This window comes from Balaenoptera acutorostrata, chromosome 3 (assembly GCF_949987535.1).
Source record: "Balaenoptera acutorostrata chromosome 3, mBalAcu1.1, whole genome shotgun sequence".
Taxonomy (NCBI): Eukaryota; Metazoa; Chordata; class Mammalia; order Artiodactyla; family Balaenopteridae; genus Balaenoptera; species Balaenoptera acutorostrata.
The window spans coordinates 95,357,561-95,374,176 of NC_080066.1; the positions used below are offsets into that span (position 1 = coordinate 95,357,561).

The 16,616-nt window shown below is 35.6% G+C and overlaps 1 protein-coding gene across 20 annotated transcripts in view; it reads right to left on the reverse strand.

The window, feature by feature from the left end:
* Positions 1 to 16,616, reverse strand: part of MGA (MAX dimerization protein MGA) — a 161,502-nt gene that overhangs the window by 47,739 nt on the left and 97,147 nt on the right. For all 20 annotated transcript variants that reach the window (XM_057543993.1, XM_057543992.1, XM_057543999.1 and 17 more), the window contains exons 3-9: positions 12,680 to 13,628; positions 11,754 to 11,832; positions 11,539 to 11,634; positions 4,514 to 4,645; positions 4,193 to 4,297; positions 2,147 to 2,805; positions 612 to 960 (exon numbers count right to left, since the gene is read on the reverse strand). In XM_057543993.1, coding sequence (XP_057399976.1) covers positions 612 to 960; positions 2,147 to 2,805; positions 4,193 to 4,297; positions 4,514 to 4,645; positions 11,539 to 11,634; positions 11,754 to 11,832; positions 12,680 to 13,628 — 2,369 coding nt within the window. The remainder of the gene's footprint in view (positions 1 to 611; positions 961 to 2,146; positions 2,806 to 4,192; positions 4,298 to 4,513; positions 4,646 to 11,538; positions 11,635 to 11,753; positions 11,833 to 12,679; positions 13,629 to 16,616) is intronic.

Consider the following 16,616-nt stretch of genomic DNA (forward strand, 5'->3'; position numbering starts at 1 on the left):
TGCCGTATCATCATGTTGTACATTTTATGTGCAATTTGTCAATTATACCTAAATTCAGCTTGGGGGAAAAAAAGAAAATGATGGATTACCATGATCATATGTATATTCAAAGAACATGGGGGCCGTGAAGTGAGGGAGTCGGGGCAAGACACACGGAAAAAAAGATGAAGACTCAAAGGCATTCTGAAAATCCAAATAAGAGAATGATTCAAATTTAGCACAAAAAAGCTATCTTCAAGAGAAAATTTCAATTTAAAAAAAGGCATGCGTGCGCAGTTGTGTGTATGTTGCACGTGCCATATAGAAAGAGCATTTTAAGGATAATAAGAAATTTTTATGAGATCATTGATTAGGATTAAAGTAAGTAATATTTGAAATACGTTTTCAAATAACCATACTTTTCCTCTTTTCTCTTTTTTTTTTTTTTTTTGGCCACACCGTGTGGCATGCGGGATCTTAGTTCCCCAACCAGGGATTGAACCCGTGCCCTCTGCCTTGGGAGCACAGAGTCTTAACCACTGAACCACCAGGGAAGTCCCGAAATAACCATACTTTTCTTTAAAAAAAAAAAAAAAAAAACTACACTGTTTTAACTCTCAATTAATACTCACTGTATTCTAGCTTCTTTCTCTTCTTTTTCTCTTTCAATTGTTCTTCCTCCTCCCTGACTCCCTCTTCTCCTTCTTCTCTTTGCTCCTCTCCCAAATTATCATAAAATACTGGATCACGATGAGCAGTCTTCCTCTGGAAATGCTTAGTTTTGGATCCCCCTTTAACAAGTACAACTTTTCTTTTCAAACAAGTGCAGCCAAACATGCAGTCTGGTCGGCGGCAGTGAGCAGGCTGGCGCTTCTCCAAAGCTAGACTTGAACATACACAACCCAATCGACAGAAGTCATTGTTGCATGGAGGCGCTCGTTTCCTTATGATCGTGTGGATGGGTTTAGTTTTGAGAGATGCCTAAAGTTAAAGTAGAATATTATAAATCTACTAAATCATCCCCTAACAACTTACAGTCATATACTGGTCTGCCTTCTCCAACTCTGAGCACTCAGTACTAACAGTACGAGATTAGTGCAGATTCAAAGGACAAAACATGAATATAAACAGAACTCTAAGCAATCTCCCATTCTAATGCATAGCACAGACAAGAAAGAGAATAAATAGTTTAATTAATTATGAGCCAAAATATCAACAAGGATGAACGTATTCTCAATAGAAATCATGCATAATGTTCTATAGCAGGGGTTGACAAACTTAAGGCCCATGGGCCAAATCCAGCCTACTTCCTAACTGAAGTTTCATTGGAACACAGCCAGGTTCACTCATTTACATAACATCTATGGCATTACAGTAGCAGAGCTGAGTAACTGCAACAGAGACTGTATGGCCTGCAAAGCCTAAAATATTTACTATCTGCCCCTTTACATAAATAGTTTACTGACCCCTGCTCTATGATAATTAATAATTAATTAATAATTAATAAAAAGAGAACATTATAATACATGCATAAAAGTCTTTAGGAATGATTGATTATAAAGGACACAATCTGTATTTTGTCCCAACACCTGATGATCTTCAGCTCTAGAATTTAGTCACAGAATTTAAAAAATGGAAAGTAAAGTACAGAAATTTCATGACAAAAAAATTACCCACATGCTGCTGTATCATTTCACATGCACTGAGGCTGCTAACACAGGTGAATCAACAATTAATGAAAATTTCTTAATATAAAATTTTAAGAAAGACAAAAACTTTTTCTCTGTAGGTTTATAATTTGGGGGATTTTTCTGGGATTTAATACCATTTAAGCGGAGTTTTTAAAGCTGTTTTAACAAGATCAGTAAACGCACTTGACCACATGCTGGAGAATGAAATTAGAAAAGTTCAGAATGGCCAGCTGCCTTTACACAGGAGAGGGACAATTCAAAAGCACAATTGTACAGTCTCCCTCTGCTGGCAGGAGGAATCTACACATGGTGTCTAGTTGATAAAGAAGAACAAACATGGAAGACATTTCCTTAGTTGTCACTAAGGTAACTAAAAGCCCCATCCTCCTGCCAAAAAGCCCCATTCCCATTTCTCCTGACTACCTAATTCTCTCTAGCCAAGACTAATATGCTTCTGGAAAACAACAGATACTTACTTGAGCCGTAAGCAGAGTTGTTAAGGATACATCTGCTCGCTCTTCAGTGATATAGGTCCTTGGTTTTCCTTCCCAAAGTGCACAGTCTTCCAGATCCATTAGCTTCACTTGAGATTTAGACAATCCTGGAGGGCGAGTTCCCTGTTGCTGCTGCTGCTGTTGGTGTGCCTGCCGCAAACTAATCTGCTTTGGAAATGTATTTTCATCTAAAGTTGGCACAACCAAGTTATTCACCCGATTTTCTGAGATGGTGGTTGAAGAATTCTTGGTAACCTTATCTCCCGGAATAATATGACTATGTTTCTGCTTTGGTGAAACAGGGTATGGTAAAATGGATTTATAAGATGATTTAGTTCGGCTACTGAAAGGTGCCTGTTTGTTTTGAGACTTTGCCTTTCGAGAGACAGAGGGTACAGAATGAGGCTTCAAAGAGTAAGAGGTAGAAGGGGAAATGGTAGATTGCTTCTTCAGTACACTATCAAGCGTTCGAACATAGCTGGTACTCTTGGTGGGAAGCTGGTATACCACAGGAGATGTGGGAGCATTAGAAGAGAAACCCATGCTTGTTTCCATCAGCTTGCCTTCATTTTCCAAGTACTCATCCAGCTTATCACTGCAGAAAGCAGAACGGTTTTTCAATGAACCTTCTGAATTTCCACCTAGAAATAAAGAGACACAGATACTTAAATCTAGGACAGATCTTTATATCTATAGAAAAATATACTTAAAAAGGCCAGGAGCAGGGGCTTCCCTGGTGGCGCAGTGGTTAAGAATCCGCGTGCCAATGCAGGGGACACGGGTTCGAGCCCTGGTCCGGGAAGATTCCACATGTCACGGAGCAACTAAGCCCGTGCGCCACAACTACTGAGCCTGTGCTCTAAAGCCCGTGAGCCACAGCTACTGAGCCCACGTGCCACAGCTACTGAAGCCTGCGCGCCTAGACCCCATGCTCTGCAACAAGAGAAGCCACCGCAATGAGAAGGCCGTGCACCGGGACGAAGAGCAGCCCCCGCTCCCTGCTACTAGAGAAAGCCCGCGCGCAGGAACGAAGACCCAACGCAGCCAAAAATAAATAAATTAATCAAATAAATTTAAAAAAAAAAGGCCAGGAATTTATAAGCTACTAAATCTTCCAAACTATCCCTCCTCAGAAGTAAGGAAAAATATAAAATATAAAGCCAAGTAAAGACACTGAATGTCATATACCAATTACATTAAAGTCCATTATCTAAAATTATCTTATTACATATATTTAACATTTTGCAAAATGCTAACAATAGTAATAATTAACACTAAGAGTCGACAACCTCTTATGACCTTAGTATAGAGATGAGACATAAGTAAAAACATAAACGCAAAAAATATACTTAAATTTGACCTCAACAGAGTACCAAGAGGTTACTTAAGGGATTGCAATACCTGGATTCTGACACAAAACACAAGGGAAGAGGATAAGGGCACAAAAGGAGGAGTATAAAATTTAGTTTTTATGGAACAAGAAAAAGCAAGTTTAGTAGAAAGACAAGCATTACACTATTATAATACTATAAAGATTCAAAGATGAGAAAAACTATATTGGACAAATGGTAAATTTATCTGGCTAGAGTGTAACTGCAAGCAAGTGTAATGGAAAGGAAAAGCACTAAGAAAGGAGACCAATAAGCATACAGTCAAAATTTAGATTTTAGATTGGATTTAGAAGTTTATTTTGAAGTACTACAATGCTATTGGGAATCACCATACAGCTCTGAAGCACACAGTTCTGAAATAATGCTTGAGAATGATGCTTTTTATAACTGTAGGAACCAAAAGGAAGTGCACTTTGAAAAGGCTGCAAGGATTATTTAAGCTTGATATGGTTAGCGACTGAACCCCAGGATGGGGACTATGGGACACAGAAAATGAACAAAAACAGCCAAGACAATTATTTTCAGTTTACTTTAAAGCATGGAAAGGAGATAAAGAGAAACAACCAAGGCTTACTTTTAACAAAAGTCTTTGGCCACGTTTCAGAATGTATTTATAAGTTTTTAAAAAGCTGATTACCTTCATTCCTAGATGCAGAAGCACTATGAAACTTTCCCCTCCATCCCTTGATCTTGGTGAAGTCATTAGTCTTCCCTGTCCTAGAAACAAAGGGAAATCCAGCATCTATAAAAGAAAAAGTAAAAAAGATGATCAAAATTCTAGCAAGCCAATATTTAATATCTAATTAGCTACTAAAATTTCATCTAAAATGTATAAATCATCATTAAGACTCATCACTAGATAAAAGATCTACATTAGAGTACCCTGTATGTCTGTAACAACGGTAGCATTTTATTTTTATCACAAATTTGTTTGACTTTACAAATGCTACGCACTCACCAGGTGAGGCAGGGTTGGTTCCTGTAAGGTTCCAGAAAGGAAAGCTAGTGGCTGGAGCCAAAGGTAGCTGTACTCCCAAGTATTTAAGATCAATACTCATTGCTGGATCCACTGAATTCAATTTTAAGCCAACTACAAGAAAAAAGGACCACAAATCATTATGGTTTTTTTAATCTTTGGTTGGGGGGTGGGGTGGGGTGAGGTAGGGGGATAATAGAGATCAAGAAAAAGTGGAGAACAGAAATGATGAAATAAAAATTGAAAGTGACAGACAGACTTTAAGGTGGCCTCATGATCCTCACCTCCTGGGTATTACATATTTGCATATTCGTCCCCTTCCCTTCTTGAGTGTGGGTGAGGCCTGTGATTTGTTTCTAACTGATGGAATGTGGCAAAAGGGGCAGGATGTACATACATGATTATGTGTATGAGATAATATAAGAGTAAGTGTATCACCCATCCTGCTAGAGCTACAAGGATATAAATTCTGCCAACAATCTGAGGGAAACCGGAAGCAGATCCCTCCCCAGTCAAGCCTTTGATGAGGAACCAGTTCTGACATCTTGATTGCAGCCTTGTGAGACCCTAAGAAGAAGACCCAGTTAAGCCATGCCCAAACACCTGACCCATAGAACTTTGAGATAGTAAATGTGTTGTTTTAAGGTACTAAGTTTGTGGTAATTTGTTAAGCAACAATAGATAACTAATACATAAACATAGCAGGATTCAGATCTTTTGTACTTTAATGCTTTGTAGCCCAGAGATTTTCTAGGACCTCTAATACAAACTTGCCATAGTCTGTGGTTCTGGCCTAATTAAGGCTACTAATTCTTTAGTTATTATTACTGATATTTATGGTTAATGGAGCTTATAAATACTATGGCTTATTTGTAGGTTAAGAGGCAATCTTTTGGGAAAACATTTATTTTACATATCTTTTTTTTTGTTTTTTGCTTAACATTTTACATCTAAGATCTGTCTATGTTGACACATTTATCTCTGCATGATTTATTTTCACTGTTGTACACTATTCCAGATTATGAATTACTCCAATTTATTAACTATTCTCCTCTTAATGAGAATTGTTTCCTATTTTAAACTATTACAAAAATGCTGCAGTATAACTGTACATCTTGTACAAGAATGTACATCACACACATGAACATGTATGAAAGCTTCTCTAGTGCATTCAGCTTTTCCTTATGGCATTTACCCAAGAGTGGAATTGCTATGTAATGGGATATGTTCATCTTCAATTTACTGGATATTGTGTTTGACATATATGTGGCTGCCCAAAATATTCTGAGAACCTTTCCTATAGCTATTACTTTTCCACATTATAACCCCCACCTCTTCAAGGAAGAGGTGTTAAAACACAGATGCAGCCATAAAAGGCTTCAATTTAGAAGAGAGCACCATGAGGAAAGGAATACTGTGCAGAATTGTGTTAATGAGAGTGACAGTGTTTGGCCAAGTTAAGAACTTTTAGAGGGAAGAGTAACCAACATCCTAGCTGTAGTATACTGTGTTCAGTGTCCATATTGAAAATGGTGGTAATTGCCCAATGCTGTGAGATTGCTGGTATGAGCTCTTGGGGAATGTTATTTGGGCATTTTTCCTTTTCTCTGTCTCTCTGTAAGTCATCTGATATTCTTTAATAAATTTGTATTCTATTTCACCTATAGAGTGTATTCTCATGTTTGCGATTAAGAATTCTAACTGACATACCTAGTTATTCTGAATCCTTCTTATGTAATGGCATACGAGAAAACAATGATTACATAACAAACTGGGATAAACATGAGGCTGCTTATGGCTGGAGGCAACCAGTTCTATGGTTATTAATTTCCCTTGGTCTTGCCTGGCCACTCTGAGGAGATCAGTGTCTCAAGAGCATACCTGTCACACAATCATGGATAACCACATGCAACACTGCTCTAGTTGGGAAGCTGTTCACTAGATTGCCAAATTACTCTCCATTTATACTCCCTTCAATAGTGTAAGAGTTCTTGTTGATCCACATCCTCTCCAACATTTTATATCATTGGACTTTTAAAATTGTCCCAATCTTACTGGTATAAATCTATATCCTATTGTTCTTAAATTTGCATTTTTTCTGTTACCAGTGACAATCTTCTAATTTGGATTTCCTTGTTTGTGAATTACTGGCTTCATATTATTGAGCAAGAAAGTATTTAACTTAAATTTTAACAGAACTGAAACCAAAAGGAATTCAAAGCATCAACTACCATAGTAATAACTACTAAAGTCATAGGTACAGGTTTCCAATAAAAAGCTTACATAGTACTGGTTTCCTAAAAGGTGAAGACAGTACACAGGTTACAAGCCACAACAAGTTCTTAAGGCTAATTTGTATATCCTCCACATAAATTAGTTTGTAATTCTAGTTCTTTAAAATAAATATCATTTTATCATGTTTATTTTAATCACATGTGATTAAAATTTACATCAATAAAATATTATTTCCTCATGTTTCAATCAACTGAGGAGAAAATAATATGAGTCAAAACAAGTGGTTTCTAATCTTGTCTTTGGGCTAAACTTCTCTTAGCTTCTGCTTCCTCATCAGTGAAATAATACCAATCCAAAAAATAATAATATCAATCCACCACACTGAGTTTCATGTTTTAAGAAGTAACTGTGCCTTCTCTTTGAAATGCTCTGTAATATAGATGATGATAGAGATAAAAGACATTTCCCAGACCTCAAGGAGCTTTTGTGTTATGTTTTCCCAACTGATTCATTAGTAGTTACAATAGGATAAAATACTGTAAGAGGTGAAACAAATGATACTTGAAAAGCCCAAGGCAATCTGGTAAAACTTTACAGAGAGTGTAATTCTTAAATTAGAATAAGTAGGAATTAACTAGGAAAGGCAGAGAGGGAGAGCAGAGTGGAACCAGAAAGCAAAATATTGCAGAAATGCAAGTGAAACAGAATCCTAAACAAAGGATAAAATGAGATACTGTAGTGCCTTGAAAAGAGAAAAGTACTCTATTATTATAGACAAAAACTGCCAGAACAGCTGCCTACAGAGAAAGAAGAAAGGAATTAAGTCGTTAAAAATGTACCCATACAGCCAAATAGGTAGACAATCAAATTTAGAGACTGTTTTCCCTACATATCTTCTTGTCTGCATTTACTTATACTTTGAACTGCCACCTTCCCCCAAAAGTGACACCAAGTGATGCTAAAAACATCAACAAAAAGACCAAATTTATTTTAAATATACTTACAATTTTTTTAAAGCCCTAAAAGTTGAGAGGTCAATGGCACATGGACACTGCTCAAAGTAATTCCCAATTTAGCTTACCTGCACATCTTGAAATGTTTGCCCTTCAAGAAAATCCTTCCCTGAGTAATAGATATTTGAGACTCAGACTCAGTCGGTTTTCAAATGAATGATAATAACTTTATCTTGCAAAAATAAGATAGTTAAATAATTCTTAGCATATCCCTCAAAAAGCATAAAACCCTTTCCACATGATAGTTAAACTAAATCATACTCCTGAATTCTTTTGTCTTTTCACCATATTAGGAGCAACTTCTTAAAGAAATATTATCACACCATTAAAAAAAAGACCCATAAAGATAGAAACGAAAACAGATAACCCTCTAGGTTCAAAGCAGAGTCACCTAAGACAATAAACTGTAGCCAAAAATGCCTGCCTCTAGCTAAACCCACTTAAATAGGAGGTATCCACAAAAATAAACTCAGAGGAATGAATACCTATATAACTAGCCAACAAAGAACAGAAAACTCGACATTTATGTAAGAAAAACTCCAGCTAACCATTGATTTAACAGTCCAGAGTATTTTTTAAGTAACTAAAGAGGCAGAGTGCTCTGAGAATATTATCATAAAGGAATTTAACATTAAAACTGACAGGAGTTCACACTGATATAAATAAATGATTGGATAAAAATGAGGGAGAAAAGAGAAATCTCTGGTTGCAGAAGAATGCCAAGTAATTTATGCAGATACTCCATCCTCAAGAAAGTGGAGCATAACTTCCCACTCATTAAGTGTGGACTACACAGTGACTTCCAAAGAGTGCAACATAAAAAGTCAGTGACAAATCATGTTGATAATATGTACCCTTGATAAGGTGAGGTGAGAATGGCACTTTACCTCTGTGGTCTTCCTCCTATAAACATATAATCCCAGTCTAGCCATGAGAAAAACATCAAACAAATCCCAACTGAGGGACATTCTACAGAATACCTGACCAGTACTCCTCAAAATTGTCAAGTTAATTAAAAACAAAACAGTCTGGGAAACTGTCCCAGCCAACAAGATCCTAAGGACACACAACTACTAAATGTAATGTGATTTCCTAGATGAGAACCTGGAACAAAAAAAATTAACTAAGGAAATTTGAATAAACTAAGGACTTTAGTTAATAATAATATATCAATATTAGTTCACTAATTGTAACAAATGTACTGCCCTAATGTTAGATGTTAATAACAGGAGAAGCTGGATGCTGAGTATATGGGAACTCTCTGTACTATGGTCCCAATTTTTCTGCAAATCTAAAACTTATCTAAAACAAAAAATTCACTTAACAATTAACATAGAATTGACTTGGTAGCAATGAAACAGAAAAGCTTTTACAAAAATACCTTTAAAGATCAAAAACATGATAATTTCAGGTTGATGGACTTCGAAACCAATATGGATGTAGCAAAGAAAAGTATAGGAGAAAAAATATACTGTGGAAAACAAAATTAAGAATCTTATTTTATTTTAGCAACAAAACTATCAACAACAACAAGAACATTTTCTCAGGCTTAATCAACATTTCTTCCACAATTTCAAAGCAAGCTGAAAAAGCTTTTCAAGTTTTTCAAGCTTTTTTCATCTCAAAAACATTTTGGATTTGTAGGTGCTTATTTTATAAAGAATAATGAAACTCTACAGTTGATGGAAAAGCAAAGAAATACGACATTACTGAATTGAAACTTAATAAATTACTTCAAGCATCAGTTTTTAGAAAGGGACCTGGAAGAATATTTTCATTATCTTCAGATACTTGGAGTTGGCACCATCAACTGATATGGTAACCATCAGTTACTACAAATATTTAGCCAAACTAACTTAATTCTTTTAATATTTTAAGTCTTAAGAAGCAAAGGTTGGGGGATGAGGGAGACATCTGCCAAAGTAAAATAAAGAAAAAAATCCAAACTAGAACTTTACGTCATAGATTATGAACAGTGACACATGGATTACAGATTTAACTGTTTAAAAAAGTAAAACTATATAAGAATGTAGTTGAATTAACTTTAACAATGTGAGGATTAATACAAACTTGAACACCAAATGCATAATCTGTATGGCAGGTGAAAACTGATGCCTCACACACTTTTTTGCCCAAAAAACTGTATCAGCTGACACCACTTAAAACTGAAACACGTTACATAAAAATACTGACTTTACCTTTTACAGAACAATGGGAATTTCTGAAAATACTGAGCCTACATTCCCATTTGACAATCCACTGATGTGACTGCCCTTTTAGAACAGGAACCTATGCTCCAGCCCACCAGAGTCCAACACCATCCCCAAATTCAGGCTAATTTCACTTTATGTTACCTGCTTAGTTTCCATAAGCATTTGACTTTGAACACCCAATACACAAAAAGAAAAAATTACAGATTTGACTAAAATGTCTATAAGGGAAGGAAAAAACTCAAACCTTACCCAAACAGGAAAAAATAAGCAAACAAACCAGAGCAAAAAGACCAGCAGGGAGCACTGAATATATTTAACTCTAGAACTAAGACTATAAAACAAACGGGGGATTAGGTTGAAAGAATGCAATACAAATGTTATAATATTTATATATTATCAGAGTACCTAAGAAAAAAATGGAGGAGTGGGGGGAGAAAGGACAACTTAACTGATAGAGAAAAGAGAATATTATCTAAATAAAATAGCAGAAGTGAAAGCTTACGATAAATGACAGCAAACATTACCAGCAAGACTACTATGATGTGACTGTGATTTTCCATTACAATCCACAGTACCCAGTCCTTATCACTTGGATTGAAATTTGCATACTTTAAGATCACACTGTCACACAGTCCCTCATTAAAGCAAAAGTTCAAGTACTACCATTTAATTTAGAAACTGAATGGTTGTTTTATAAATCAATGTTTTGTTTGTTGGCATACAATGCTTAGACTCTCATGAAAATTGACTAACAGTCAAAAACTCAATAAACTACTCCAAGAAGCACACCTAAAATCAAAGGTATAAGGAAAATAAAAATTGGGGCATGGCTTTCAGTCATTCATTTACAGTGCAAATTGGGAAGTCAGTAGTTAACTATGATGGCAATAAGGATACTAAATTTTGCTATTTAAAAAAAAAGGATTAAATGATATGATCAAGGCCAAGATAAACTATGGCAACAAAATAGGTAATAATGAAAATTTTAAATTAAATCCCCATCAAAATATGAAATATATAAAATTTTTACAGCCACACAATGAGACAGGTAAGTATTCTTCTCTTTACAGTTAAATATACTACTAAGTATACCACAAAAAGTAGGCTCTTCCCCTCCAAAAGCAAAACAAAAAACCTTCAAAAACCCCACAGAAACAAAAGCAACCAAAATTTAAAGTAAATAAAGTTGGGTTATAAGAAAGAAAAGAGAAAACACCACTTTCTTATCATGATACGTTTTTTAATGCATAATATATCAGCTTCACAACGATAAGACAGTATCTTCAGAGTTTGAAAGGTTTCTCTTAGGATAAAAAAGACCTAGAGATGTGTTTTTAAGTTAAGGGAAAGAATCATGGACAGTGAAAAGAGAAAAATGCAAGCTGAGAGAGGGGCTGAAAGAAATGAAATCAAGGATGGAAGAAAGGAGGAAAAACAGAAAAAAGAGGAGAAGGAGCAAAGGGAAGAGGGGAGAAGAGAAAGACAGGGGAAGGAGAGAATAGAACAAAATTAAAAATTGGCTTGTATATTTTTTAGAGAATTATACCTTCCTGAAGACCAGGGTGTATAACCTGCTTGTGCCGCAAGGCCTTCAAATCTTCTATCAATTCCTTTTCCAACTGGGAAATTCTTGCTCTGCAACCTATTCAGAAAGCAATGATAAAATAAGCTACTATATAACTACAGACGAATACACATTGCATCTTTCACTTCTAGAGCCAAACTCCCAAAATCTTCCTCTTTTTTACTATTATATAATACCTGGGTCATTTGTGGCTGATGCCTGAAGACTAGAGGATTCTTCTGTTGTTCCATCAACTGCATGAATATCTAGAGCTTCCTATATTAAAAAAAAGAAAGAAAAAAGAAAAGGAAAGAAAAAAAGTAGTTCATATCACTTCTAAAGGTTTAAAAGTAAACTAGGAAGATTTTTTTTCATTTTGATACTTTTCACTATTTTCTAAATGTTTTTTCATTTTGATACTTTTCACTTTAATAATGGGGGGGGCAAAAAATTTAAATATAATATACTCAGCTAACTGACTTAAAACCGTATTTATGCCAATTTATCATAACTTGTATACTGATTTCTTAGAGCCTGTTTAAAGACAGCTTACTCAGCAATTAACAAGGAGGAAGGAAAAGAACAAGCAGAGAATTCAACCTCTGTGTAGCCAATTTAGAAAGATTAGGCTTCTACAACAATCTAAGAAAAATAATCTAGTTGAAGAGCTGGAGTAAAATAAACAAGGAAACTATCATTGTGACAGCAGAATTAATAAGACTATTAATTTTTTGTTCTCCAATGGTACTCTGCTATTGCTGATGAAAATCAGTGGATGGAGTATCCCAAAAGAGTTAGTAAACTTTTCATGTATTTATGCCTTTTCAAAGTCCGTAATATAATAATGAAAATTCCACTAAGAGCCAAAGATTTTAAAAATTCCAACTAAACACAATGCAAAAGTCATAATCAAAACAGACATAATTTTTTAAGTCCATTCAAACAAAATACCTTAAGTGATGCCTGTTAACCCAATATTTTGGAGATACTCCCCTCCCGGTGCACACAACCTCGCATAATGGATGCATTCACAGCAACTATATTCTAAGTTAGTTATCAGCCAGTATACAATTCATTGATGATTATTTGACCTTGGAAAGAATGCTGAAAATGACAATCTTACCTTCGATTCAAAGGAAACAAAGAGAACACCATCTACGTCTTCCAGATCAGGTTTCACATCTGGAAAGGTACTCCCAGGGCCCGTAGGAGTATTCTTTGTAGAAGTTAAAGATTTTCCTGTGTTTTTAGGTGGCCGCCCTGCCTTAGAGAGTTTCAGTTTTCGTGGCCTTCCTCTTTTTCCAGGGACATTTGGAGGGGCATTCTGATTAGCATTCACAGTCTTGGAGGCCGTTGAAATCTTAAGCATAGCTTTCTTTCTGCCCAAGTCTTCTTTTCCTAAAAATGAGTCCCCAACTGAACTCTTTGAACCATCAAGTATTTTTTCTGTGTTAATGCTGTCAGATATATCAGGATATTTCCACTGAGGATCTTTAAGTGAGGGATATTTCTGTACCACTCTGAGATCTGGTGAATGTCTTTTAAGACCATTTTCTGATTCCTTGCCTAAGCAGAAGCCAGTCTCATTAGAATTTTCAATGTACGTAGGCAAATAGTCTAATTCTGTCAACACAGAAGTTCTATCCTTCCGAGATGTGGAAAGCATGTTATCAGGGAGCTCAGAAATCTTCACTGTGCTTTTTGTGACAGCACAGGGCTCCAGATAGACTACTGGCATCTTTCCAGCATCTAATTTGAACATTTTAGCTTTAGCAACACCTGATGGGCTATTTGGTAGTAGCCATTTAGAAGAAGGATGGTCAGCTTCTAGTTTATCAGCTTTATTGTGCCTCTTTAATTGTTTCTCTAGTATAGGATCATCATCACTGTTTGAGTACACATCTGTTTCCTCATCTGTCTCTTCCTGTTTCACAGTGACCCCTTCTGGGCACTCACCAAGTTCATATTCATAATCATCTAGAGGCTCTTCTTTAATGACAACATTGAAGTTTTCATTTGGGTTTAATGGTGATGTTACATGGGAGCCATCTTCAAAATTGTTGCCAACAAGACTGGAGAGACAGGGGAGGTAGAGTTAAAAAGGACAGAACTATCCATAAATAACACTCAGGAGGGGAAAGAAAAAAAAAAAAAAAAGACTGTTGGAAACCAAGTAAAATCACATCAGATTTCAAGAGCCATTCATAAAAAAAACACTCTGTATATATAACAAGGTTCTCAAAAACAGTTCATCAACATGAAACTTCTACATATTCTGTCAATTTCTCTTGAAAAATATATAAACTAAAGGGTAAAGTTTTAACAAGTAACTCTCATCACTAAATCAAAAAGCAAGATATAATACGTTTTCTTCTAATGGTATTCTTCAAATGAACTCAATTTCGAAAGTCAGCTTGCACTGATCCAAAATCAGACTCTAGAAATGTATACACTAATCAACAACTGCCAATAAAAACAAACAAATGTCCATTACAATTAAAAATTAAAATAAACATCAGGAAGGGCCTTTCAAACAGCCCACTGATTTTTTTAATTGAGATAAAATTCATGTAACATAAAACATTTTAACCATTTTAAAATGTACGAGCCAGTAGTCCCAATGTTGTTGCCAGGTGATTTTTCAAATTTAAAATGGCAAAACCCACTTTCAATGTAAAGAATCCAGCATTAGTTCTTCCAAAATAAAAGGACAGGGTGGATGAAGGCAAGGATATATAACCTGTTTAGATTTAAGTGTTTATAATTCATCAAAAAACAAAACAAACTTTTTAGTTTCTCATTTCTCCCAATTCATCACTGAAAGCACATAAACTATACCAAGGTATCTTGAGGACAGGTTAGAACTACTCACTAACCCAATTAAAGTCACTTTATCTGTAAAACTTTCATTTACCTCAAATATGCAAAAGTAACCATTAAATCAATCTGTAGCTACTTGTTCCTTGCAAAACTGACTTAAGATCCTGACCTTGCTCAAAAATTCTTCAGTGGAGGACTTCCACTTCCAGTTAGAATATAGAAGTTCACAAAGACCAAAACTTCTGCCGTAACAATGACAAAACACTAGATAAACTTAAAATCCTATTCTTTCTTTAAAGCCACTGAAGACCTCTGGGTACAAGTAAGTTTAAATGAACTGAATTCCAGAGAGGGACCAGCCTTCTCTAAGTGACCACAGATTGCTACTGCTTTCAACCCTCAGTGGCATTTACATTGCTTGAAGCACAAGTGAAGAGAGAAAAAAGCTGCTATAGGCAAAGAATCTTTGCGGAAACACAGAGAAACCAAACTATTAATGCCTGAGTATGGGCAGACTAGATCTGGAGGACCTCAAAGAGAAGACAAGTCCTTGCTCCCACCAATTATCCTCCAGGGGACTTCTGCAGAATTTCTAGTGATGCAGAAACTTGGCCTGAAATCAGAAACTTACATTCTCACAGCACTTAGATCCCAAGGCCCTGTCTGAAAGGAGTTCAATCTTACCCTTAAAACTGAGGTGAGCTGAAATTTACAAATCATCTAGACCGAAGGACAGAGAAAAAGGAAAAGCAAAAGAAGTGTCAGAGACCTATGGCACACATCAGATGATTTACCATACTAGCAGTTGCACCTCCAAAAAGGTAGGAGAAAGAAAGGAGAAACATTTGAAGAGAAATTGAACAAAAATATTCCAAAAATGAAATATTTTAATCCACAGATCCAAGAAGCTCAGCAAACACCAAGGAGAAAATCATACCTGGGCACATGAAGATCAGACAGCTGAAAAAAATATCAAGAGAAAAACCTTATAAGCAAGGAAGAAAAAAAGACACATTAGACTACAGGAAAAACTATGAGAACAGACTAACTACTCATTGCAAACACTGTAAAACAGAAGACAATGGAATGACACCCATCATAAAGCATTTAAAGAATCAACGTAATGTTCTAGATCTACCAAAAGAAGCCTTCAAAGCTAAAGACATTTTCAGACATCTGAAAGAATTCATACTTCACAAAAAATACTACTTCCTTAGACTGAAACAAGACAAGGATATTAGTTCTCACCACTTTTACTTACAGTAATTATACTAGAGGATTTGCCAAGGTGATCAGGCAATAAAAAGAAATAAAAGACATCCAGATTGAAAAGAAGTATAAAAAAAAATCTCCATTTGTAGATGACATGATCTTGCATACAGTTGGCCTCCAGTATCTGAGGGAGATTGGTTCCAGAACTCCAGAGATACTAAACTCTGTGGATACAGAACTGAAAATCCTAAGAAATCCACTAAAAAAACTATTGGAATAAATGAGTTTGGCAAGATTGCAGAATCCAAGATCAACACACAGCAAAATAATTGTAATTCTGCACACTAGGAACAAACGTCAAAAATGAAATTCAGAAGACAACTCTATTTACAACAGCATCAACAAGAATAAAACACTTAATAAACTGAAACAAAAAATTGTAAGGCTTTTACACAGAAAATTATACAACTGTTGGAAAACAATTAAAGCCAACCTAAAAAAATAGAGAAAAAACGATAAATATTCCACAGTTTCATACTAGAAGACTTAATATAGGTGAGACAGCAATACTCCCCAAAAGTGATGTGCAGAGTCAACACAATCCCTATCAATGCCCCACCTGGGATTTTTGTAAAAATTGACAAGCTGATCTTACAATTCATATAGAAATGCAAGGGACCCTAAAATAACTCAAAGTATCTTGAAAAATAGAAACAAATGGGGACTCATACTTCCCAATTTCAAAACTTACTACAAAGCTACAGTAATCAGCATAAAGCTAAACATACCAATCAATTGAACAGAATTCAAGGTTCAGTAATACCTGCCCACTTTTATATCAATTGATTTTTTTTCTTTTCTTTTTTTTTTTTTAGGCAGTGCCATGCGGCATTCGGGATCCTAGTTCCCCGACCAGGGATCAAACCTGTGCCCCCTGCATTGGGAGCAAGGAGTCTTACTTAACCAATGGACCACCAGGGAAGTCCCTCAATTGATTTTCAACTGAATTCAATTCAAGGGTGCCAAGA